This window comes from Jaculus jaculus, chromosome 1, assembly GCF_020740685.1.
Source record: "Jaculus jaculus isolate mJacJac1 chromosome 1, mJacJac1.mat.Y.cur, whole genome shotgun sequence".
Taxonomy (NCBI): Eukaryota; Metazoa; Chordata; class Mammalia; order Rodentia; family Dipodidae; genus Jaculus; species Jaculus jaculus.
Genome location: NC_059102.1, coordinates 42410072 through 42437848, shown reverse-complemented (window position 1 = coordinate 42437848; position 27777 = coordinate 42410072). Strand labels below are relative to the sequence as shown.

At 42.9% G+C, this 27777-nt stretch overlaps 1 protein-coding gene across 5 annotated transcripts in view; it reads right to left on the bottom strand.

Moving 5' to 3' along the window:
* Positions 1-27777, bottom strand: part of Myof (myoferlin) — a 169608-nt gene that overhangs the window by 52554 nt on the left and 89277 nt on the right. For all 5 annotated transcript variants that reach the window (XM_045147019.1, XM_045147038.1, XM_045147046.1 and 2 more), the window contains 10 exons: positions 25561-25667; positions 21582-21774; positions 19870-20025; positions 14489-14620; positions 12108-12271; positions 8687-8801; positions 6468-6573; positions 5023-5168; positions 1779-1952; positions 252-357 (listed from right to left, as the gene is read on the bottom strand). In XM_045147019.1, coding sequence (XP_045002954.1) covers positions 252-357; positions 1779-1952; positions 5023-5168; positions 6468-6573; positions 8687-8801; positions 12108-12271; positions 14489-14620; positions 19870-20025; positions 21582-21774; positions 25561-25667 — 1399 coding nt within the window. The remainder of the gene's footprint in view (positions 1-251; positions 358-1778; positions 1953-5022; positions 5169-6467; positions 6574-8686; positions 8802-12107; positions 12272-14488; positions 14621-19869; positions 20026-21581; positions 21775-25560; positions 25668-27777) is intronic.

Here is a 27777-nt window from a genome sequence, read left to right as displayed (position 1 = left end):
AGGTAATAACTTGTGAGGCTTTCTAGACAGAAAGCGTATATGTTAGACAGACTACATTAAAATCAGCAATTTGATCACCCTTCACCCCAAATATGATGCAGTTTTAAAGACCATATTTAAAAATATTCTTCATCAAGGGAAGAAATTGCAGGTCACATTCATATGAGTAGAATTTTAAAAGAATCATATTTGGTGAAGAGCTTTCTTGTGCTGAAATAATAAACAGAATCTTAGACACACTGGAAACTTACTGTCAAAGTTACAGGACACAATGGGAGTGTTCGCTCCAAACACAGTGGTGGCGCAATGTTTCTTTTCCATGCTCTTGTCATCTCCGTCCTCCGTTGTGTCTGCACCCTAGATACCAGAAACCAGAGAGCAGGAAATACAAATAAGCAAGCACCCAAACTGACTCATGAGCTGGGAGGCGAGAACCACAAGCAAGGTAACTTTCAAGAGAGATCTGACCGGGCTGGAGAGATGGCTTAGCGGTTAAGCACTTGCCTGTGGAGCCTAAGGACCCCAGTTCAAGGCTCAATTCCCCAGGACCCACATTAGCCAGATGCACAAGGGGGCGCATGCATCTGGAGTTCGTTTGCAGAGGCTGGAAGCCCTGGCGCGCCCATTCTCTCTCTCTCTCCCTCTATCTGTCTTTCTCTCTGTGTCTGTCGCTCTCAAATAAATAAATAAAAATGACAAAAAATATTAAAAAAAAAAGAGAGAGAGATCTGACCAGGTTTCAAGAGGCCCAATGCCCAGGGCATGGTGGTGAGTGGCACCCTCAGGCAACAGGGCAAGATGGCAAAGCCAATCCTGGTTTACTAAACCCTGATCTGAAAGAAAGGGAGAAAAGAGGAAACATAGAGGCTATGCCAGAGAATTAAAAGGATGAGAGGAGGGGGAGAAATAACAGCAGAACCCAGCGGGGTTGGAATATAGAAATACAAAATCAGGTTGTGCCAAAAATCACTAAGAGCCATTGCTTACTCATTCCACTTGCCTGCACCCCTACCAACTGCTGTCTTCTTTATTGTGCATTTATCTTAATTGTCTCTAATTTTGTGAGCCATCTTTCTGTCCCACCACCCTGCCTCCTCTCCGTATATTTAGCTCTCTCGACCTATTGAACATTTGCAATTTCCAAGCCACCTGTTGCAGTCCAGTTCGCATTGCTGGTAGAAATCACCCAACCAAGAGTAGATTCTGGGAAAAAGAGGTTTATTTTGGCTCACAGGCTTGAGGGGAAGCTTTACGATGGCAGGGGAAAACGATGGCATGAGCAGAGGGTGGACATCACCCCCTGGCAAACATAAGATGGACCACAGCAACAGAAGGGTGTGCCAAACACTAGCATGGGGAAACTGGCTATAAAGCCCTTAAGCCCGCCCCCAATAATACACTCCCTCCAGGAGGCATTAATTCCCAAATATCCATCAGCTGGGGAGCTAGCATTCACAACACCTAGGTTTATGGGGGACACCTGAATCAAACCACCACACCACCCATGGCTGTGCTGTAACTAAATGGTACCTGACATACGGATTCTGGTACAGATGGATTTGGAAAGTGTTGGAGGAAGCAGGGGTGTCTGCAGCACTATTTCTTAAAACCTTTCATATGGTAATAGTCTATTATTCTACAAAAATTCTAGGGCATTCAATCTCTTTGCAGTCCTACAGCACCAAGGTTACAGGAACTTCCAAAGAGTTAGTGACATTTTATGCAACACTTGCGTATGTTTTCATTCAAATATCTGTTTTTTGGCTTCTGCTACTTACAAGGGCGCCTTCAAGTTTAAAGATGGCCGCTGCACCGTGTGTTTCAGAGGGAGCCATTTTTCTCCTCCAGCGTCTGCGGCGGAAGGTGTCTGAGCTCCGATGTTTCCAGTGAAATTTCCAGCCAATTAAAGAAGCATATTCCCAGCCATCTCGGTCTTCAAGTTCTTCCATAGCCTAAAATAAAAGCAAAACTTTTAATGATAATGATTACATCAATAAAGTAGGCCATTTGTTCAGTTAATAAATCTTATAGTAATAAAAATCTGCTCTGTGCCAACTGCTATTCTAGGAGCCAAGGAATGCTGTAAAGAATAAAATAGGAGCCGGGTGTGGTGGCGCACGCCTTTAATCCCAGCACTCGGGAGGCAGAGGTAGGAGGATTACCATAAGTTCAAGGCCACCCTGAGACTCCATAGTGAATTTCAGGTCAGCCTGGGCTAGAGTGAGACCCTACCTCGAAAAACCAAAAAAAAAAAAAAGAATAAAATAGGGGGCTGGAGAGATGGCTGAGCAGTGAAGGCACTTGCCTCTGAAGCTGAAGGACCCAGGTTTGACTCCACAGTACCTACATAAACCAGATGCAGAAGGTGGTGTATGAACTTGGATTATGTTTCCAGTAGCTAGAGGCTCTGGCATACCCATATTCTAATTCTCTTCAAATAAAATAAATGAATAAAATATTTAAAAAAGAATAAAATAGAATATTTACAGAGCAGAAGAACTGAGGGACAGGGACAGATAACCAGATGATGACAGTTCAGTGAGACCTACTCAGGAGGGGCATCTCATTAAGACAGGAGAATGGGGTGAACTAAGAAAATACTTGGTCAAAGTGCTTTTTGTTTTATCACCTCCTTACTGCATAAGGAGATTGCTCTTATGCTATTGTTTGAAAAGTACTATTACCCCCATTTTATATGTGGGGGAAATGATATCATTCCTCAGGATTTAAATGTCTTATCGAAGATAATAGTTGCCACAATGAATGACAGATGAGAATACATTAGTTCTGTATTAGCTAAATACTACATGTAATATATGTAATAGTTAAACACTATATGTAAATAATCTGTTTCCAAAGATTTATTCCATTCCTTCAACAAACTTGCATAACTACTGTGTGACAAGGACTCTGCTAAAGGCCGAGGGAACAGGGAACAACAAGGTGGGTGGAGCCTTTGTCTTCATGTGTCTTGACATTTTCATGACCAAAATTTTATTTAAATATCTTACAAATGTCACCAGATTTAACAAATGGAAAATAATAATGAATATTATTGATGAGTTCAGAAATAAAACCTCCATGTAGGCTTGTCATGAATAATTTTAAAACTTTTTATTTTATTATTTTATTTTAGACAGAGACAGAATTGGCATGCCTCAACCACTGAAATTGAACTCCAGATGCTTGCAACACCTCGGGGCATGTGCAACCTTGTGCTTGCCTCACCTTTGTGCTTCTGGCTTACGTGGGATCTGGAGAGTTGAACATGGGTCCTTAGGCCTTGCACGCAAGTGCCTTAACCACTAAGCCATCTCTCCAGCCAAAACCTTTTTCATATAAAGTGAACATAAGATACATGTTAAATACGATCTTATACCTGATCCTGTGGCAGCATTAATAGTGGCTATGATGTATTTCATAGAGCCAGGAATGAGGCATGTTAAGGGGCAATGTCAAAGCCTCAGCCACACTCCCAGGTGGCACCAGGGCCCCTGACGAGCAGGCCAGCCTTCTTCCCAGTCCAGGCTGGTGCTCTCCTGTGGGAGGAGAAAATGAGGCACCTCCAGAAACTCTTCCTCTGTCAGGATGGGGTCATTCAATATCTCAGACTTAACTATTCACCAGCTTGTCCATTCTACCACATGGGGAGGAAGAGCATTGCTGAGCTATCAAGGAGACATGGAGATGACTGTGGCTCCATTTTTTGTTCCCAAGAAGCTCAGCACTGAATAAAGAATAACGTCATAGCACCAACTAGAGTTGGGCCCTTATAGAAAGAGTTCCTTTAAAGAAAGAATGTGGACAAGAGAGACTGCTCAGTGGTTAAAGGCATTTGCGACAAGATGCACAAAGTGATGCGTGCATCTGGAGTTTATTTTGCAGTGGCAAGATGCCCTGGTAAGCCCAGGTCCTCACTCCTTCTCTTACTCCACCACCCTTGCAAATAAATTAGTAAAAAAATATGTTTTTTAAAGAATGAAACAAAAAGGGGCTGGGAAGATGTCTTAGCATTAAGACACTTGCGCAAAGCCTTAGGACCTATGTCCAACCCCCAGTACCCATATAAGCCAGATGCATAAAGTGGCACACGTATCTGGAGTTCATTTGCAGTAGCTAGAGGCCCTGGCATCCATTCTCTCTCTCTACGCCTATATGCCTTTCTCTCTCTCTCTCTCAAATAAATAAAAATAATTTTCAAGGTAGGGTTTCACTCTAGCTCAGGCTGACCCGGAATTCATATGTAGTCTCAGGGTGGCCTTGAACTCATGACGATCCTCCTCCTCTGCCTCCCGAGTGCTGTGATTCAAGGCATGTGCCACTATGCCCGGCTCAAACAAAATAATTTTTTTTTAAAAAAAGAATGAATATAACCTGCCATGCCTGTCATTACCTAGAAGTATGGCCCAGACCAAGCCTAGTTTATCTCTATGAACTTTGTCAACTGAACAAAACCGCAGACCTCATAGCTTGTAGATGGAGCAAATGCCATGCTGAGTGTGACAGAGGGCACACAAATATGACATGTACTAATTGCAATATCATTATTACACTTAAGTTACTCTTCAATTTAAAGTAGTACAGTGCCCTAATTTGATGATCATATACATTATTCCCATTTTGCAGATGAGAAAAACAGCAAAGCCAGGTCTGAGTCCCTTCGGCCTCAAGTTCAAACCCCTTAGCTCTTATCTATTATGGCTACTGCATCCTTCTGCCAGAAAAATTTCAGTGCCTTGTTCTACTCTCTAGTAATCTCGACATTCAGCTTGCCTCAGCAACTCCTGGAGGGCTTGTGAAAGCACAGATTGCTACTTCTGCTCCCAGAAGTTCTCATTTTTTATGTGTGGGTGAGCATTTCTAACAGTCTAAGGCAATTCTAGGTGCACTTCAAGAAACCTCCATCACAGGATCAGGTCCGTGATTTGCAAATGACCCTGTAGAAAGAGCCTCCTGAACTGGACCTCTGTGTGGCGTGGCAGGCAGAGCCCCCAGTCCATGCTTTCCCATCATTCCTCTTACCCTTGCTGTACTTGAAGATGTCTGCATTAAATCTTTCTTGCGTTTTCGGACCAGTCTTCGTCGTCTGTGGGTGTGATACATTTTCTCTGCTGCCACCCAGGATTTGGGCTTATTATCAGGAGGAATGGTAATTCCATATTCCCAGCCTGGAACAGAATTTGAGAATGAGTACCCAAAAGCATTTTTCCAATCAGCAAATAACTTCCTCTCTCTGCCCACAAACATTCTCTACTCTTGAGATGGCTACAGACTGAGCGTCCCTAATTGGAAAGTCTTTGAAATGCTGAAACGCTTGAGTGCCACTAAGCCTTAAATAGAAAATTTCCCACCTGACCGCAAGTGATGGATAAAACCTTGTGTTTGTTTAAAAGAATTTTGTGTATAGATTTGGGGTCTATCCCCAAGATTGTGTGTGTATTAATTCCCCAAATCCAAACCACTTCTGGGCTCAAGCATTTACTCAACTTGCATGCTTCTTTGGGATTATACCCAACGTCCTGTGCATACTAGGTAAATACTGTACTGCTGAGCTACAATCCTAGCCCATCAGTAGCTTCCTATGGCCACAGAGTTCTCCTCCTGTGATGCTCCAGTCATTCTTGGGGATTGAGTACATCTCTGACTACAAGCAGAGCTCAGAAGACAGAAGCCTTCATCATAGTCATCCTGCCCTTGCTATGCAATGAGTAAAGAAATGTGAGCCATGTAGTCACAGGCGGGGTCCCACCTGTTGGTTGCTTACTAAACAATTTTCTTGCAAGCTAGCAAGTCCATGATGTCCCAAGTTATCTATTTTAAATGTAAAATACACTTTTTCATAAAATTATTAGAAGACAATCATGATAATGCTTGCAAAGTTTTAGGGGCCATGCTGAGCACAGAGTTGCTCAATAAATGCTATAGGTAAGACCTGACGTGTTCATCAAGTCCAGCACAGAGTTTCTAATCTATTTTGAATCTCATGTACCAGTGTTAGTCCTTTTATGGATATCACTACTTTTCAGAAAAATAAAATGAATCATACTTTCCATTTTGATGATTCCAAATGAAATAGTTCATTTACCTTCACTGTTAGTAGAAGAGTACCATTCTCAACAGAATCTACATGAATAACCTACATGGTTGCTGAGCAGGATGGCTTCAAAGGCATTTGCAGAGCCCCTAACTAAGCTAGGGAAACCCTAAGCGTGATGTCCCCAGCGAGATTATGGAGTATGGTTAGAATAGAGAAAATCCACGAACTCTACTTCTCTCCCTATGCTCAGCATCTGTCCCAGTCTCTGTTCATGTGTCGGGCTGTACATTTGAATAGTTGAGAACAGCATTGGATGGTTTATCTGTCATACATGGACAGAAGTAAGGCTCTTCCTCCCAGGGACCCTGGGCTCTAGTTAACCAAGGCCCTTCTGCAGACCCACACATAGGCAAATAGATATAAATATTACCTTTCTCATCCACAGCTCGATTTATGTCATATATCCAAGCATCATCTTCCCATTCCCAACCCGGAGGGCAAGTCAGCTCACTGGGAGATGCTGCTTTGTCACCATTCTGAGCAGGGTAGGGGGGAAAGGGATAGATAGATGATAGATAGATAGATAGATAGATAGATAGATAGATAGATAGATAGATAAATAGATAGATAGATAGATAGACAGGCAGATAGGCAGACAGACAGAGAGATAGAGAACAGTGTTAATAAGATACAAAACTGAGAAAAGTTTCCTCATACATAACTATGGCATCTACATGTCTATGTAGATATTATCTTGGAAATCCATTTTACTCAGAAAAATCTCTAATCTTTACTGATGCACAATTGCAACAAAAGAATTGTTTGTTTGAACTACCTTCTTTTTTCACTACCAGAGAATAGTATTAGGGTGAACCATTTGAAATACTGATTTTGTAGACAAACTGGTTGAATTTCCCACTGATTAACTTTATGTTATTAAAAATATAATATATCTCATATTATATTTGTGATTGTTTATGCAAGAGAGAACTCACCAGAGGACAGATCAAACATGAAATACATGTGTTCGAGTACAGAGAAACACTGCTGGAGGTTCATGATGATAATCATATACAGCTGAGGAAGTTTATAACAAACATTGACTTAGGTTTACATAATAACTCACACAGAGTCATGAAAATAAAGTTCACAGTAAAGGAAATAAAGGTAGCCTATTAAACAGATAGGAAACAGAGCTTCACTTTAAGTCAAGAGAGCAGAAAGTGAAAAAGGATAATCCTTGTTCAGGTCTTGGCCAAGACACAACAGTAGAATGGGGTTTAAGCAAAATCTTCATGGGCTGGAGAGATGGCTTAGAGGTTAAGGTGCTTGCCTGTGAAGCCTAAGAACCCAGGTTTGACTCTCCAGTACTCACGTAAGCCAGACACACAACGTGATGTGTGTTCACAGATCACACATGCACACAAGGTGGTGCATGTGCCTGGAGTTCCATTACAGTGGCTGGAGGCTCTGGTGGGCCAATTCTCTCATAAGAAAATTTTAAAAAAAGATTAAAAAGTTCATGACTGCTGAGAAAATAGAAATTTGTTTAACTTCCCTAAAAAGCAATTTGACATCTTTATTAAAATGTTTTAATATATTTAAATCTTGAGCAAGCTATTATAAGGATCCTTTATAGAGATAAGCTTTCAATTGAGTGAATAAAAATGTTTGTATAAATATATTCACTGTCATATTGTTTATAAAAACCAAAGAGAAAACATAACACACTCCAAACCACTAGACCCTAAATATCTGTAAAGAGACTGGCAAAAATGAATTACAGTTCGTGCAAAACACTCTGTAAAAGTTTTTTTTAAGCCCACAGATCTATTTGTATGGATATCAAAAATTGCCCAAGATATGTCATTATGTGAAAACACAAATTGTAGATCAGTATGTACAACACAATCCTAGTTAAATGAGGAAAATGTTATTCACTTGCATCTGAACTGAAAGTTACTATCAATGGTTATCTTTGGGACATGGACTATGAGGCAGGGAAATCAGTTTGATTTCCTCAGCACGTTTCTTAGAGGCTCTTGGGTCTTCTAAGCTGCTCTATGCTTTGCTATGTAGCTGACGATGACTTGAACTTCTGATTCTCCTGCCTCCCCCTGTCAAGTGCCAGGGTTACAGATGCGCACCACCATACCTGATTTATGCTATAACTTTAAAAACTAGTTAGATAATAAATTCTTACCCTAAAAATGTGCACAATTAAAACTTTACCATGTCCTAACAACATCTAGTTATCTAGACTCAGTTTCTGTTAAAAAAATGTTGTATTTATTTATTACTGGGGAGGGGGAGCAGAGAAAGAAAGACAGAGGGAGAGAATGGACATGCCAGGGTCTCTAACCACTGCAAATGAACTCCAGATGCTTTCGCCACCTTGTGCAGCTGGCTTATGTGGTTACGGGGGAATCGAACCTGGGTCCTTAGGCTTTGTAAGCGAGTGCCTTAATCCGTATCTCCAGCCCCAGGTTTTTGTTGATGTAAATAATGATCGTACACTTAAGACAATTTGGATGAGAAGATACAGCAAAAGGGGGGTGCAGCCAGGCCTCGTGGCGGTAGCCCCCCGCCCCCCGAAGGTCGGAGTCCCAGAGACCAACAGGAGGCCGCTCCCAGGAACAGGCAGCTCACCGCGTCCGTGTAGGCGTCCTCGGCCGGCTTCCACTCGCCCCCGGGGTAGCGACTCTCATTCTGGTAGACTTCATCGGTGAACTCCGTGTGACCTGCGTCGGCCTCAGTCAGCAAGCTGCGTGCGGGGAGCTCGAGTTACCCAGGGAGAACCAGCGGCCGCCGCCCGGCGATTTCAGATGGCCCTGGGGCCCCTACAGCTGGATTGATACCAGCCCCTCCTCGCCCGCGCCCCTTCGGGTTCTCCACTCCAGACGCGTCTTTGTGCTAACAGCTTTTGACACCCCTTTGGAGAAAGGGCCTGCTGGACCAGTGAGACCTAAATTACAGAGAACGCCTCGCACTGGCAAGGTTCCTCCTTCCCAGCAACTAGGGCGGAGGCAGGGCAAGAGTGTCCGCAGCTTCTTACGGGGACCACAGCGCACCGGCCTCATCCTTGCTTCGGCACAAGCCTGTCTGGGTTTTTCTCCGTGAACCACTTGGCTGACTGTTCAAAGGGTAGGAAACCATCTTCCGTAGCCCTCCTGTTTTTAAAAGTGGGACGGAGGCAGTCTCCTGAAGCTGTGTGGAAATGTGGCCCAGGGCTTACTTGGTCTGGACAACCCAAACCAAATGGCTTCTGAGTAGACAGCCAAACCAGGTCAGTTCACACTCCAAACTCCATGTGGGCACTTGAGAAGTCCATGCTGACCTCGGCCATTGCCAATTTTCCTCTCAGATAACTACTCCAAAACCCACAGAAGAAGGCCCAAAGGCTCCAGCTTTGCCTTGGGTCTTCTGCCAGGGACCCCTCAAGTGAGGGTTCTGTTTCCTCTCCTGTTTCTGTTCTCCCCTGCAATCAAGCACTGGAAAGGTATCAGAAACCCAGCAGTCCGAACAATTTGTATAAATTGAGCTCATCCATCACTCCTCTGGGCCCCAGAGGAGGAGGGCAAAAGCCCTGGCTGGCCCTCCAGCCTCCCAGCCAGCCCTCTCAGGTTTTGACCTTTTGCTTCTCCACTTGCAACTTCCTCTACCCTTCCCCTGCCCTCACCTCCCTCCTCCTGTCTGATTCAAATCCTATTTTCCTTCTCACCGGTCCCCAGAACTCCATCAAAAGCAAGCAATCCTGCTTCAAAAGCAATAATCTGGGGCTGGAGAGATGGCTTAGCAGTTAAGGAGCTTGCCTAAGAAGCCTATGGACTGAGGTTCAATTCTCCAGTACCTACATAAGCCAGATGCACAAGGTGGCGCATGCATCTGGAGTTCATATACAGTGGTTAGAGGCCCTGGTGCAACCATTCTCTGTATCTGTCCCCCCCTCAAATTAAATAAATAATTTTTTAAAAAAAGTTAAAAAAAATGGCAATGGATCTAAGCCAAGTATAGTGGCTCCCACCTTTAATCCTAGCACTTGGGAGGCTGAAATAGGATTGTGGTGAGTTTAAAGCCAGCTCAGGCTACTGAATGAGTTCTAGGCCAGCCTGGGCTGCTTCAAAAACAAAAGCGGGACAGCACACGCTCTTTCCTCTGGCACTGAAGCCCATACTCAAACATTACAGACAAACTCTAGCAGGAGGTCCTACAATCCAACTCTCCAAGTGATCTACCACAAGGGGCAGGGACAGGGACTTTGGGCACTAATGCTTTCATCAACATTTAGACACCAGGCTTTGGTTTTGTCCAGACTCTAGGGGATTCACACTTGTCTCCTACTGCTTGGCTGTTTGCTTTTGGGGGGGGGTGGGAATAAAACCCAGCACCTCACCCATGCTAGGCAAGCACTGTGCCACTCAGCTATGCCCCTAGCTCGTGCTTCTTTTCTTTAAAAATCTTTTCTTTTGTTTTGCTTATTTTGATTTACTTATTTGAGAGTGACAGAGAGAGAACGAGGCAGAGAGGGAGAGAGAGAATGGGCGCGCCAGGGCCTCCAGCCACTGTAAATGAACTCCAGATGCGTGCGCCCCCTTGTGCATCTGGCTAACATGGGTCCTGGGGATCGAGCCTTGAACCAGGGTCCTTAGGCTTCACAGGCAAATGCTTAACCGCTAAGCCAACTCTCCAGCCCTTCTTTTCTTTTTAATAATAGCTTTGGTAATATTACCCACTTCACTTCTATCCCCACACTTCACTTCTTAAACATGTATCCTTAGTGCTTCTTGCATATATTCCAGCATAATTACTGAGCACCAGTTTGGGTGCCCTGCTAGATGTAAGTGCCAATCCCAGAGGCACTACGTACAGGCCTTGTGCCTTTGGAAGTATAGGCCATATTGTCTTTTTAAAGTTTTTTATTTACTTGAGAGAAAAAGAGATAGATAGAGAGAGAGAGAGAGAGATGGAGAGAAAGGCAGAGATAATGATCACACCAGGGCCTCAAGCTGCTACAAACAAACTCTAAATGCTCAAGCCACCTTGTGCATCTGGCTTATGTGGGTCCTGAGAGATTAAACCTGGGTCCATTGGCTTTACAGGCATGTGCCTTAACCACTATGCAATCTCTCCAGCCCGGTCATATTATCTTATTGGGAGCTAATTCTATCTCTCCATGAGTCATATCTACGTATCTTGCCAGACAAGCGTTGACTGACCTTGTGATGGATTATCTTTTCTAGGATTCTAAGAAGGCAATGGCCTTGGAAGAGAGAAATAGTATACACACCCCCACACACACATCACACACATGACCAGCATGCTCAGTTTTTTCCAAAAAAGATTTGGATCTCTAAAGTTCCGGGGTCCCCTCCCACAATGCAGGTGCAGGTATCACCTGGCCCTCTTCACGTCACTCTGTGGGAACTGGAGTATGGAGAACTACCACAAACGTGAACTCTGCTACTGCTATTGCTATGGGTAGTGAAACCCCTTGTCTCTGGATCAGGAATGGGGCATCTCCTGACAACATCCGGACACTGTGGCACATGACCTCACTAGTGCAAACAGGGCGTACTCTCAGGCCCCGCATAATTCTTACCATCATCTATTTGGTAGGAGGTTGAGCTCAGCACACTGCCTGGCCTATTTGTGTATCATACATTTTCTCGCTCTTTTTGAGGTATCGGGGATTGAACCCAGGGCCTTACACTTGCTAGACAAGTGCATTTGTTTCTTCCACATTTTGAGACAAGGTCCTACTAAGTTGTCCAAGTTGGCCTTGGACCTCGCTCTATAGCTTGGAATTTGTAAGCCTCCTGCTTCAGGCCTGCAAGGAGCTGGACTTCTAGGTCTACACAATAAATTCTTGAGAGCTGCCAGCTCTAAGTTGCTTCTTACACTTGTCTTGTGATACCCTGCTGACATCTTCCAACTTTCAATATATTTCTACCGACTTACTCTCAGTCACGGGTGCTATATACATAGTATCAAGGACGATGGCGGCTACAATGAATTTAACAGTTTCTAAGGTCACTGTTGGCCTTCTTTTCTCAGAAAATTAAACACTTACCTTCTTTCAGGGTCAACTATCCAGTCTCCTTCCCATTCCCAGCCTTTTGGAGGCAGAAAGAATTCCCTCTTGAGCTTTATTTTTCCTGTGACATCAGAAAACTTATGACGTCCCACTAATCCAGAGGTGCCCCATTTTCCAAACATGAGAGCTTGATTTTCATACTATTGAAAATAAATAAAATTGGAAAAGCACCATCAGAGAGCAAGCATAAAAGTTAATCAACTTTTCAAGTACATCCAGGACTTAGGCGAGACAGACACAGCAAACAAAAATGCTGCACACTCAACAAGTAAGAACCTAACTCGGGATGTTGCTGATCATGCAACTTTGGATAAGTTCCTCAGCTTTCTAAGACTCAGTGTCCTCATTTGTAAACTGGAAATATGATCCCCTTTCTTGTAATTGTTCTGGAGTTCAAATGTGCAAACAATTGCAAGTGTGCTTTGTAAACAGTGATACACACACACATACACACACACACACACACACAAACACACACATATATATTATCATGCTAATAGTTTTCATATTATTTCAAATGGCTCCAAACAGTTCTCTGAACCTTTAAATACTGACAAAAGTCTTCAACGTAGAAATGCATTGATTTCATAAAGCTTCTTTGTAAGTTTACCACTTAGAATTTGAGGCACATTGCTCCACAGAAATAATTAACTGATGGATGGTATTATTTTCCGGGCAGTCCACAAAGAACATATCTGAAACCTGATGCCCTCTCAGTGCCCAGTCCTTACAGAGCTAGCTACTGAGCCTTAATCCCTTCTGGAATACGGCAGATAGAACAAAGCCCATCTGAAAAGCAGATTTGGTGCCAGTGGCAGATTCTGGTTTATAGGGCATTTCTTTCTGAGTTAGAATTTATAAATCTAATATGGTCTGCTCTTTATGATCTCAACTATGGAAAGGGTTGAGATTTGCCAGGGCAGTGGGTGTCCCTGTTTGGTCCCAAACTGGAATCTCCATTTGTCAAACAATGACCTCACTGAGAAGATGAGTTACCTAAGGCACAAGGAAGTTTGGGCTGAAGGAGGAGAGAGTAAATTTAAGTAGACATCTCACTGGGACATTGGAGCAAGATCATAATAGTACAGTCTTAGGAACTGGCTCTTAGCCTGGAGGGGAGATGAGTTTTAGGAAGAAGCCAAAGGAATAGTTGTCACAAGGGCCGAGACTTGGGTGCATGTGACAAGAATACAGAATGAAGGAATAAGGCATTCCTACCTCTTCTGCTTGGAACCCAGCATGGTCTTTAGCCAGCAGCAGTATAGTCAAATATTATGAAAACTATTCATAAATAAGCACATGTGTATCTCAAAGACCAATGCCCCCCCAAAAATTTGGGGGTGAGGTTCAGAGAACCAAATTCATGGCTAAACTGTTAGACCTAGGAAACCATGGAGGCCATAAAACCAGTGCTCCTTAAAAGCATGATGGAGGGAGGGATGGGAAAATTCCATCATCATTTATTTATACAACAAATGTTAATAGGATCAATTATATGCCAGGTATTGCCGAATGAACAAGAAGTAACAAAGAAGATGGTCATGGGTTTTCTTGCTTGACAAGCACATTAGGACTCCAATCCTGAGATAGTTGTCAGGTATGGTAGTGGGTAGCAGGAAGAGATTGATAGATAAAGATGGTCTTATCATTTATTTGTGCATGAAATCCCATCTGTGGAATAGGGTTCATATAATATTTGTCAGAAGAGATCCACTAAATAAATACATCTAGTAAATTTAAACTAGTTAGTATTTTGGGTTAAAGAAAAACAGTGCACAAAGAAATTAAAATTACGTTAGTTTTGGCTGCAAAAGTTTATGAAATATGCTTCCGTTGTAAAGAGACTTTTAATTAACAAAATGAGTTTAAACAGTGTGGGTATTGTGAATTACTATTGTTTTTGAAGTATTCAGATAGCATTTTTCTTGGCCCTTTAGCAAACTAGCCTGAGGCTTCCCCTCTGTGTGGAATGGGCCTTCTATGGCTTAATGACCCCTGTCCCAGGCAAGTTATCAAGGTCTGGACACCTCAAGTGTCCCCTTTCCTATGTTGATATATATGTGTTCTCTCCTTAACACCCCCCACCATCAGGTGCCACCACCAATGTGACTAACTTTACTGGGTTCTTGTGCCAAGATCTGGAAGAACACCCATTTCAACATTGCTGGCTGAGGACGCCTCTTTATCACACAAAGGTGGTAACCACTCTGGCGTGTTCCAATGTTGTAAACCTCACATAAGGTCTTCTTCAAGCCCCTGAGGTTAAGATTTCTTGGGTGGGGTTTTAGGTAGCACTAATGACAGCTCCACTTAGTTCCCCACCAAAGAGGAAAAGATGGGAATGTCATTATATGTACCATTTCAGCAAAGACGGAGAACGTCCCTTCAGCGAAGCTATTGAACTTCTTCTCCACAGCACTTAAGCCCAGCCAGATGTTGACTCGCAACTGCACAGGTATTTTGGGCCCATTGTTTTTCTCCTGTGGATACTGAGGATTGAAAAATCACGTTACATTACATGGGACACCGCATGGCTTGTGACACAAAGTTAAAACGAAAAGTTGGCTAAGCTTTTAATCATGACTCCCCACAGTCCACTTTCATGGTTGCTCTGGTTAAAATGTTGGCATGTGGCCTGGTAGCAAAGACTGAAGAAACACCTAAGACAGGGTGGTCCATGGTGTCCTGCCTGTCCAAAAGACCGTGGTAGGGGTCCACAAAGTCAAAATGGTTTTCCAGGTAGCAGGAATGTGGAATTTGTCTTCTTCATTTTACTGACCTTTGCATTGAAGATGCAAAAGCAATGGTGAATAAAAGTTCTGGGGCTGGAGAGATGGCTTAGTGGTTAAGTCACTTGCCTGCAAAGCTAAAGGACCCAGGTACAATTTCCCCAGGACCCACGTAAAGCCAGATGCACAGGTGGCACATGCATCTGGAGTTCATTTGCAGTGGCTAGAGGTCCTGGTACACCCATTCACTCTTTCTCTCTCTCTCTCAACAATAAATAAATAATTTTTTTTAAATGTTCTGGTGCTGAGGCAAGAAAGTGCCCCCAGCAGTGATAACATCAATCGTCAGAAATAACTCCCTCCCAAGGACAGAACACAAAAGCCAGTTCACTGAAGAAGTCTCTTCTGTTCTTTAATGGACTACAGAGTCTAAATTTTTTTAAATGAATTGAATTACTATTAAACTTCCAACCTTGAGAATGTGTGTATGTGCACATGTGTATGCAGGTGTACATGCACAAGTGTGAATGTGTGTGTATTTGTAGAGGCCACAGGACAACTTTAGATGCCATCCTTAAGAATAGCATCCACTTTTTAATCCTTGTGAATATGTGTGTGTATACATGTATGCATGCTTGTTTGTATGTATGTGGACTTGTGTTTGTGTGCAGGTGTGTGTATATATATATATATGTATATGTATGTGTATGTATATATATGTGTGTGTGTGTGTGTGTGTGTGTGTGTGTATGTATAAGCTAGAGGCCTACAATGGGTATCTTAGCAAGTTCAACCCACTTTATTATTTGAGACAGGGTCTCTCATTTAACCCAGAGAACACCTATTTTATTTGTTTAACTAGCTAGCAAGCCTCACAATCTCCTGTCTCTGCCTCCCCAGTTCTGGGATTACAAGGGCATGCCAACATGCCTGGCTTTTCTGTGTGGGTTTCTGATCCAAACTTAGGTCCTCATGTTTGTGAGACAAGCATTTTACTGACTGAGCCAACACCCCAGGCCCCATGTACCATTTTTAAAAAAGTTTAGAGACAGAGAGAAAACTGGCACACCAGGGCCTCAGCCACTGCAATCGAACTCCAGATGCTTGTAGTGGTCATGTGCAACCTTGCGCTTCCCTCACCTTTGTGTGTCTGGCTTTCGTGGGATCTGGGGAGTTGAACATGGGTCCTTAGGCTTTGCAGGCAAGTGCCTTAACTGCTGAGCCATCTCTCCAGTTCCCATCTTCCATTTTTTAAGACAGGGTCTTTCTCATGGGCTTAGAGCTCACCAACAATTAGGCTTAATGGGTTAGTCAGTGAGCCTCAGGGATCCTCCTGTCTCCATCTTCCCAGTGCTGGGATTAGAGGTGCACACCACTACACCTGACATTTTTATGTGGGTACTGGTGATCAAGCTCAGGTCCTTATGCTTGCAAGACAAACACTCAACCAACGTTTTAATATTTAGTGATGAAATAGAAAGCACACCAAAGTCCTTTCACATATAAGCATATGATGCTAGCCCCTAAGCAAAATCTCTAGTGCAATTGTTTGAGTCATGAATTGACCTAGTTTTAAAAAATGAAGTATATAATTTTTATTTAAAATATCAACTCATAAATAAATAAATATGCCAATTTAGATTTGGGCACAGAACAGATATTTTCCTGAGTATAATCAAAGTGAGCCTGTCACTTCAAGGAAAATAATGGACAACATGGATTTGTTGTCAATAACAAAAGTCAAGTTTTCAAATTAAAACTGCCACTTTGAAGAACTTGTATCCCTAGTAAAGACTTTTCTGGTAGGGTAACTATTACCTAGTGGGGTGGGGTGTGTGTGTGTGTGCATTCATGAGTGTGAATGTGGATGTGCATGTTCCACAGTGCACATGTGGAGGTCAGAGGACAACTTTGGGTGTAGGGCCTCACCTTCCACCTTGTTTGAAGCAGGTCTCTCATCATTCACTGCTGCCTCTGCCTCCCATCTTACCTCAGGCATACTAGGATTCCAGATGCCTGTGTTAATGTGTCTACTCCGTGGGTCCTGGGGGTCTGAGCTGAAGTATGGCAAGCACTTTATCCATTGAGTCATCTCCCCAGCCAGCAGTGAATTCTTTTCAATATTATATAATGAAATGTGCCAACATTAAGAAGATGTTCACACACCAGGGGATCTGGTATTTTATCAAATGTTAGTCTTGACATTACAAAATATACATGGTCAAAAGAGTGATTCAAATTTAAGGAAAACAAATGGAATTTAATGTAATTGTGTATGAGAATTTTATTGATAGGATTTCAGACTTCACATTGCACATACCTTTTAAAAATTACCATTTGAGGGCTGGGGAGATAGTTTAGCCAATGAAATGCTTACCTCACAACCAGGAGGATCTGTTCAACCCCCAGTACCCATGCAAAAATGCTGGGGGCGGTGGTACACACAATAATCTCAGACCTGGGGAAGCAGAGATAGGTGGACCCCTGAAGCTTGCTGGCTAGCCAGTCTATACTAATTGGTGAACCTAGGCCAATGAAACACTCTACCTAGAAAAGAAGTGGCTGGCATACCTGAAGCATGACACCCAAGGCTGTCCACTGGCTTCCACATGCACATACACACACAAAGATTAATAAACCAATTATCTGAAAGAGTTATTAAAATTCTCTGCTTCCAAGCCATTCTACATGTTGTTCAATGGGAGAAAGAGATACCACCAGTGAAGATACCCAACAGTGGACACTGCAAGCCTTATAACTGGCCAGCCAGGCCAAATGAGTCAATGGGTGCAATAGTGGCACATCTGTCATGGTGGAAACTAACTGCCCTCCTGGAGGCCTGCTCCATGGGGGAAAACACATCCCTGGTACTGAAAACTTAAAACAGGGGTAGTCATGAGCCCTAGCAGTGTAACATCTGATGTCTGGAAAAATGTATATACTATGCTTATCAAACTGCCCAGTAAGCACTTCTCTTAATATTTATACCCTTATATTAACACTACTCGCACTTGGATAGAGAATCTTCTCTTTTCGGATGTCAGTGACCTTGGGATGACTCAAAAGGTATCATAGCGCTGAAAAGAAGTGACTGGAGTACTGAGTAACATCTCGATCACACCTTCCAAGGCACAGGGTCCATTGCGGAAGAGGTGGTGGAAAGAATGTAAGAGCCAAAGGAAGGGTAGGACTCCTTACAACGTGCTCTCTCCAGACATAAAATGGCCTGGATATCCATGACCTCATAGTGCCTGACACTACCTACACAAGACCATCATAAGAGGAGGAATAGACCATGACATCAAAATAAAAGAGAGACTGATTGAGATGGGGAGGGGATATGATGGAGAATGGAATTTCAAAGGGGAAAGTGGGGCGGGGGGAAGAAGGGTATTACCATGGAATACTTTTTATAATCATGGAAAATGTTAATAAAAATTGAGAAAAAAATTCTCTGCTTCCAGCTACATATCTATGTGAGGCCAGGTCCTCTTCAATATTTTATACACTCCTTCAAAGTCAACGTACAAGCATACATGATTATGCAGTTCTATTTCTGTTAAGCAAGACATTTTACAAGTCTGAAAGAATTTAAAACAGCATCACTCTGCTCTCTTTATAGAAAATTTTCTTTATGGAAAATAAGCCTATATATAATAAAAATTGTAATTTCTCCTAACATGTCCATTGTGTTATTGATTATTTTTGTTGTTTTGTAGCACTGGAGATCAACACAGGACCTGGTGTAAGTTAGGCAATCATATCATCACTGAGAAGTACCCCCAGCCCTGAATTATTGTTACTGTTAAATTAATTTTTTTTTTCTGTTTTAATTTATATTAGAGCAAAGATTGAGGGATATAACCAATATAAACAAAAACTCTCTGACATCTTCAATAACTTTTTAAACATTATGGAGAGGTCCCAAGAACTAAAAAAAAAAAGAAAAAGAAAAATATAAAGAAAAGCAATGAATTAAAGGGTTTCTTCAACAGAATAATCAAGATTAATAGCATCAATAAATATATAAAACAATTCCTTAAAAGAACATTGCTATTTATCTACTGGGTTCTAACACATAATGCATAGTGTACCTCTGATCTCCTCTCCAGCTTCCTGTGAAGTTTTATCTATTAGTCAGTTTTCTTCCATCCACTGCTGAGATCAACTGTAATTATGATTCTATCTTAAGTATGATTTATTCTTCAAAGAACACTTGAAAGAAGATAATCAACCCTCCTGACTAAAGAGCAATGGATACATTTATTAAAAGTTACCAGACAGTACCTGGTTTTAAAAGAACACATTCCATTGACTCAGCTTTTCTCTTTTTGATACTATCCCTCTCTCAAACCCAAAGAATTCCCATTGGGGTTGGCAGGGGAGGGGAAGTCAAAACATGATGATGGGAACAATTCTGATATCCTTGTTTCCAGTCCCAGGCATGTTTGGTTCATAAAGCGCACACACAGAGTTCTTCACTGGGGCCCTGGGATGGGGTTATGAGTTCCACACAGCTTGTATATATGAAATATCAGGGGCATGTATAAGCTAGAGAGGGCCAGGAGCTTTCAACAAGCGCTTAAAGAGCCCAGGCCTCCAAGACTGTTCAGAAATGTTGCCTTAAAGTGGTAAATTTTATCAAAACTTTTATAGGTGAGGGCCCACCTGGTCAGAGTGAGTCCATGACTCAGCTATGCCACCCTCTCTCCCCCCCACCAAATACTTAGTGGAGTCAAGAAAGGCACTACTTTTCACGGGACATTGGAAGTAGAATACCATGTTAATATTAATGTCATAAGACTTCTAGGGAGGTATCCACGGTTAGATGCTTGACCTCCTCATGTCATTCTCTGGAAATTATGGTCCTAGAAGAAGGGACCAAGCCAGGATAGAATGGATCCCAATCACCTTAATCGTGTAACTGTTAGAAAATTACAAAGCAACCCCCTCTTTAGATTACAAGTTTTGCATGTAAGCATTTTTCACACTACATGATAAAGACATACCTTGAGAAGGATGGTTTGGGTTTTCCCACAGTATTTGCCAGATGCGTTCTCACCGCTGGTGGAGTATAAGACCTGGTGTGCAGGAATTCGGGCATAAGCCAGTCTTTTCTCTCCACGGATCATCCAGATGATAATATCAGGCATACTGTTCTGTGGCTGGGCATGTGAGAAGAAAGCAAACTTAAGGTTAGTCTCAATCTACAGGGACTGGGGCTGGAGAGATGGCTTAGTGGTTAAGGTGCTTGCCTGTGAAGCCTAAGGACCCAGGTTCAATTCCCCAGTACCTACATAAGCCAGATGCACAAGGTGGCACATGTGTCTGGAGTTTGTTTGCAGTGGCTAGAGGCCCTGGTGCACCCACTCTCTCTCTAAGGAGATGATGGATAGATTTAATTATTGCAGGAGTGAGTTAATTGTGATAAAAATGGGCTTACAAGAGAGTGTTCAGTCCCCACTTGCTTGATTGCTCTCACTCACCTTCTCTGACCCTTGTGCCATGAAATGACACACAAAAAAGTTCCTTGCCAGATGGAGGCCCTTCAACTCTAGCTGCCCCACCTCCAGAGCTGTAGAAAGAACTCTTCTCCTTACAAACTACCCAATCTGTGGCATTCTGTTCCAGCAGCACAAAAGGAACTAAGCCACGACCACCTTGACATCTGGTGGACAGGAGGAGTCTCTATTCTCTTTCCTTCCCATCCACGGAGATGAGTGGTTGCCAGCATTTATCCAGAACCCACTGTGTGACCTGCTCTCTGCTCTGCCCCTTATAATTGGCATCCTTAAATCTTCACATAATGTTGCTAGGACATAACTAATACATTTATCTTCATTTTGCAAATGAAAAAAGAAACAAGAAACAGGCTTAGATGGGCAGAATAACTTGCCCAAGGTTCTACTCAGTAGATCTGGAATTTAAATACAAATTGTTCCAGTTCCAACCAAAGCTCACATTTTAGTTGTCTGTCTTACAATGTGTTACTTCATCATTCAAAACATAGTCTCTGACAGTACTGTGAAAAATTATGATTTGTCAGGCTGGAGAGATGGCTTAGCAGTTAAGGCACATGCCTGCAAAGCCTAGGGACTGAGGTTCAATTCTCCAGTGCCTACGTAAGCCAGATGCACATGGTGGTGCATGGATCTGGAGTTCATTTGCAGTGGCTAGAGGCCCTGGCATGCCCATTCTCACTCTGTCTCTGTCTCTAATAAATAAATAAATAAAATCTTAAAAGAATATGATTTGTCAGGCTAGAGGGATGGCTTAGCCGTTAAGGCATTTGCCTGCAAAGCCAAAGGACCCAGGTTCAATTCCCCAGGACCCATGTTAGCCAGGTGCACAAGGGGACGCATGCATCTGGAGTTCGTTTGAGTAGCTGGAGGCCCTAGTGTGCCCATTCTCTCTCTCTCCCTCTTTCTCTGTCAAATAAATAAATAAATAAAAATTTTTAAAAAGTTAAAAAAATATGATTTGTCTACTTTGAAGGCCTTTTCAGCACCCAACTCAAAGTTCTTGTTCTGCCCTGATTTCATTGACTTTCACCCCATTAACCAGTACCTTCACTAGCTCAGTAACTTCTTGAATTTTAGTTGGATCTGTTCAGCACCTTAAACAATGCCCTAAATATTCCATCCACCACTCCACCCTTGTTATCATTCTACAGAGTCCTTCTTCCATACCAAATGATGTTAGTGTCATTGGGAAGTCTTACCTCTTCGGTAAGTTGCAGTAATTTATCAAGCCAGTCTTCAATTTCCAGCAAGGTGGACTTCACGTCTGTGGCTTCAGACCGCATCCTCACAGCTGCCTCGTGGATCTGGGTCAGAAACCGGGACCGCAACTTTCGGATCTGAGTATCGAGAACTGTGACATTAGGTTTTCCTTCAGTGACAGGCAAGGTGTGTCTAAAGCAAGCGGAAAGAAAAGAAACCGAGTGTGAAGAGTAACATTCTAGGTCTCAAACTAAGCTCAGTTACATTCCCAAGCATCATGGGTAATGTATATGTGGTAGTTTGAATGTATGTCCCCCACAAACTCTATTAAAGCTTGTCTCTAGCTGCCTGGCTGGAGGAGGTGTCACTGGAGAGCGGACCCTGGGATCCAGCCCCAAGGTGTGCTTGGGGGCAGATCTGACTTCAGTCCAAAGGCATACAGGGTCTGAGCTCTGGCAGGGGCCCTGCTGCTTGCTGCTGGTTTGTGTTTTCTGCTTTGGGTGTTTGCTGGCTGGTGACAGTTCCTCTCTGCTTGGCTGTATGGAAGCAGCTTCTCCCAGCACTGATGGAACGTCCCCCTGGATCTGTAATGTAAGCTTGGAACAAACCCCTTCCGCCCCTAAGTGGTGCCTGGTTTGGACGTTCATCCCAGGAATGTGAAGCTGACTACAACAAGTATGTCTATATGAATGCCATGTATGTTGCCAATGACCTCAGCCTCCTGACTGAGTCTATAAGCAGTGCTTAGTTCAAGCTGCAGTTGAATATATCTGGCACTGGCAGGGCAGAAAGAGAAATTATTATTATTATTATTATTATTATTATTATTATTATTATTTTGGTTTTTCAAGGTAGTGTCTCACACTGGTCCAGGCTGACCTGGAATTAACTATGTAGTCTCAGGGTGGTCTCAAACTTTCAGTGATCCTCCTACCTCTGCCTCCCTGGTGCTGGAATTAAAGGTGTGTGCCACCATACCAGGCAAGAAATTATTTGTTTTTTTTTGTTTTGTTTTGCTTTGTTTTTCAAGGTAGGGTCTTAGAGTAGCCCATGCTGACCTGGAATCACCGTGTCAAAGTCAAAGTGATCCTCCTACCTTAGCCTTGGGAGCACTGAGATTAAAGATGTGAGAAATTAAAATTTCAAAGCAGTTCCTTAGGTTTGACATAAGGCCCATGGAAAGAGGATGGAAACAGCAGAAGGGAGAAAATGGCCTGGCCTTCCTTTACTTCCTAGAATCTTTGTAAGGATCTACACAGTGATGGAGGAGGAAGGAAAATTAGAGATCTTGGGCTGAAGTGCTAACTTCAGGTGGTCTACAGGGCTCTCAGAAGGTCTATGAACCCCTGAGACTTGGGTGAAGTGCATGTATCTCTGGAAACATGCAGAGACACACAATGAAGAACATAGCCTGGGGCTGGAGAGATGGCTCAGCAGTTAAGGCACTTGCCTGTCAAACCCAAGGACCCAGGTTTGATTCCCCAAGACCCATGTAAGCCAGATGCACTAGGTGGCACACATGTCTGGAGTTTGTTTGCAATGGCGAGAGGCCCTAGAGTGCCCATTCTCTCTCTCACAAATAAGATAAACAAATAAAATTTTAAAAAAGTAGATTCAAAAAAATTAAAATTAAATAAACAAACCAAACCCATACATGGACTGTGGAGCTGATTATGCTTGGGTGCAAACTGTGGCTCCACCATTTAGTAGTCTGTGATTCTGACCAGTTATCCGTTCTCCACTTTCTCATCTTCATATGTGGAAAAGCAGTATCCCCTTATTAGGGTTGTTGTGAGAAGGAGAAGAATTCATAGAGAACACTCAGAACAGTGCCTAATGCATAGTAAAATCTAAATAATATTACCATCATCATCATCATCATCATCTGATCAGATTCTCAATGGGGCCCATAAACTCCCAAAACAGAACCATATGTGTAAGACAAGTCCCATTCAAAATGAGACCTGGGAAGTCCAGTGATGGGACGTCAGAGAATGACAGAGTAGTGGCTGTGCGGAGACCTGCCACCAGCCCTTCCGTGGCACTATGGCAGCTGGTGAGACCTATGGTGAACCTGTCACCAATTTCTGGAAGTTCTACTCACGCTGCTTCTACCTAGAACTTCCACTCCCTTGAATTTCACCCAGCTCTTAAGTGAAGGAAACCCTAGCGTGATGTCCCTTTAAACACTGAACTTGGGCTGGAGAGATGGCTTAGCGATTAAGCGCTTGCCTGTGAAGCCTAAGGACCCCGGTTCGAGGCTCGGTTCCCCAGGTCCCACGTTAGCCAGATGCACAAGGGGGCGCACGCGTCTGGAGTTCGTTTGCAGAGGCTGGAAGCCCTGGCGCGCCCATTCTCTCTCTCTCCCTCTATCTGTCTTTCTCTCTGTGTCTGTCGCTCTCAAATAAATAAATAAATAATTTTTAAAAAATGTTTTAAACACTGAACTTTCTGTTGTGTAATATGAAAGAGATCCCAACTTGATTGTTCCAAAATAGCTCATGTCAGAAGTGCCAGCTGATATCGTCATGTTACTCTCGGCAAACCTCACAATTCACGAGCATTTCCCAACTGGAAGTGATTCCTAGATGCTTCTGCTTGATTTCACTGACAGCTGTGGCAGAACACATACATACAGAGTTAAGGCCCTGGAACGGTGGAGGTCGTGAGCTCAAAAGTCACACTGGAGTCTTTGCATGAACACTGACTGGGGAACAAGGGCTGAGTGGGCAGCCCGAGCCCGGGCACCTCGGTGGGCCTCAGCTTTTCACCTGAAAATACGGAAATTAAGAGACAGCCGCTTAACATCCAGTTAGTCCTGGTAGCGCTGTGACTTGAGCTGCTCTTCAGGGAGCGCTGCACCACTAGGAGGCACCAGAAGACCGCGTGACGTCAGGCCTTTCCCCAGACTCGGCCGGGAAAGCCCCGGGCTCCAGAAACACTCAGCTTGCTTTTCTTTCAAAAGTTCCCTCCTCACTGCTTTATTAAGCAATGTGTAAAATGAGCTTGGAATGAATCATTTCCTCCTTTGATTTCCAAATGTCAAAAGATCTGACCTGTTCCTCCAAGTCACAGCTATGAAATGTTCTCTGGCTCAAATCTATATACTGGTTTTGTCTAATGGGGCTTGGTACCTTTTCTTTCTTTTTTTCTCCTTCTTTCGTTCCTTCTGTCTCCATTTTTCTGTCTTCCTTCATTCTTCTTTCCTTTCCTTCCTGACTCCCTTTTTCCTTCTCCCCTCCTCTGTCTCTCTTATCCTGCAGTTGTCATCTAATCTGAAGTGAACAGTAGGGGCCTGGAATGATTTAGTCACTCAGTAACAAAGCAAGTGAAAGGCTACTTCTAAAAACATGTTTATAAGCCAGGCGTGGTGGCGCACACCTTTAATGCCAGCACTTGGGAGGCAGAGGTAGGAGGATAGTGGTAACTTTGAGACTACATAGTGAATCCCAGGTCAGCCTGGGATAGAGCGAGACCCTACCTCGAAAAACCAACCAACCAACCAAACAAACAAACAAACAAAAAAACAAAAAAAAAAAGATGTTGATGCTTTGGGACCATTGTTCTGAGTGGTGGAACTGATGCATCCCCTTCCCTGTGGGAGTGAGGAGTCACCCTTCCTCCGAAAGGTGGATGGGCATGTCTGATTGCTGGCAAACAGAGGCCCAGGTCTGCTTCCTCTTCCCCCTCCTCCTCCTCCTTCTCTTTGCTGACCTCTGCCTGAGGCTGTCGGGTTGGGCTTCCTGCAGTGGAGACCGGCCTGAGCAGGCCACTTGAGAACTGGCACCAAATCAGTAAGCTGAGCGTTTCCTGGTGGTGATTCAGAAACCCCTCCTAGTACAGGCCTTTCATGATGCTCCAAAAGTTCAAATTCAAAGACGAACACTTTGAGAGTGTTCTAGAAGCTCTTTATAGCCAGCATCTGGGGGGGGGGGGAGGGTATGGCTGGGAACGCAGATGGGAATCAGGTCACCCTACCTTGTATCTTCTATAACTTCATCTATCAGCTTCAACCACAACTCGGCCAGCTGGTTTGCAGGAGTTTTAGCTTGGATCCCTGACTTCACAGCCTCGATGTTTGATCTCTGAAGAATTCACAGAGAGAGGGAAAACTGGTAACTGTGTACCATGCCATTTACCCAGGAAAGCTGTTCCTTCAATTTTCAAAGGGAGAAAAACTATAAAATGACTTCATTAAAGAAAAGCCAGAAGATTTTTGTCACATAATTAATACTCACCATCTTCGTACTGTTTACTTTTCTCCAAAATGCAATTAAAACTAATATACTTAAGTAATATAACAACCTTATCATGTATCTTGACCTTTGAAACTAAATATATTTTAGTTAAAAATAAAATGAAACCAGTAATGATAAGAGAGGGAACTTTAAAAAGGAATATGCATAGAAACATATGGACCTAACTATTTCATATGAATAGCATAATTATACTTAACTAGCCCATACAGCCCTTAAAAGCAATATTTTGACTATATATCCCCAATTAAAGAACAGATAATCAAAGGCATATTAAACTCTAATTCACAGTGACTGACCTATAAATTTAAGACTGAGAAAATGAGTGAATATATTGAAGGTGTCCGAGGTCAAATTTCTCACTGTAGGTAAGATAGAATCAGTCTTTGGTAGTAGATTAGAACTGGAAACATCTTTATAGTCTTTAGTATTTTGATAGATCTAGAGAGGCATATTTATGTGTGTATGTATATATGTACAAACATATGTGTGAACACAAGCTTATTAGCTTTCAAAGCCTAGAAGCAATGACCTATCAGTAGCAGTGAACATTCTAGAGCACGCGTATGCATGTGCATGTGCTCACACAAAAAATGCACACACACACATAAATACGCATTCACGACAGTGTCCAGGCTGGCCTCAAACACCCTGAAATCCTCCTACTTCTGTCTAGCGAGTGCTGGGATTGAAGGCATGCACCAACACCCCTGGCTAGATATTATTATTATTATTATTTAGTGCCATTCCCCACTAAAGGAACTGGAGTCCCTTGGAAAATTTGCTATTCCAGGGCTGGGGCCAAGAAAGTACAAGATAAGCCCAGAACACATTACTGTTCTGGTTCTGAACACCTGCCAACAGAGAGGCTGAGGAGGGAGTGCCCACCACGCGCAGCCAACATCCTGGTCATGGAAAGCCACCACCCTGTCCAGACTAGCATGGGATTTGGACAGCTTAGTCAGTGGAGAGAGCTGACAAGGAAGAGTGGGAAGAAACAAGCTGAAGAAAATCCAGTGTATCATCAGAAGCAGCTGTGACTGAGCCTCCACCAATTCCCTTGAGAAAGGGGTCTGGAAACACCTAGTATAAGAACATTGTATTTTTTTAAATAATTTTTAATTTTTATTTATTTTATTTGAGAGCGACAGACACAGAGAGAAAGACAGATAGAGGGAGAGAGAGAGAATGGGCGCACCAGGGCTTCCAGCCTCTGCAAACGAACTCCAGACGCGTGCGCCCCCTTGTGCATCTGGCTAACGTGGGACCTAGGGAACCGAGCCTCGAACTGGGGTCCTTAGGCTTCACAGGCAAGTGCTTAACCGCTAAGACATCTCTCCAGCCCCAGAACATTGCATTTTAATGACTTAATTAAATTAGCAATTATACTTAAGTACATTAGCCTACCATGTTATCCTTATAACATAAAACAGTATCTTTATTTTGCTACATAGTTTAGGTCAGATATATCTACCATATATCTTGCTCTAACCCTGGTAGAATTTAGATCTTAGAGAAAATTAATATTATGTATTTATTATTTTATTTTATTAACACATATTAATTGTACATATTAATGGTGCTCAGTGTGATTTTTTCATACATTCATTTGGTATACATCAATTATAGTCTTTGCCTCCTTTCCCTCATACTCTACATTAATGTTATTTTGAAATCAAAACATTAGTGCTAGATGGATTTTATCCATGCCTGATAGGAGTCACTTAGTATCTTTGACTTAAGGGGAAATATCCAAAAATGTTACCTTTCTTCTAAGACATTGTGTCTATGCAGCTACACCAGAGGAAACTGCCTACACTCTCCAAACAAGGGAAGTTCTTCCAATCTATGGCACGAGTAAAAAATGTCAGGCTGGTTCTGCTAAGCCACCTCTTCCCACGGTGTAGTCCATCTCTGCAGTCACAGCAAGGCCTTGAGC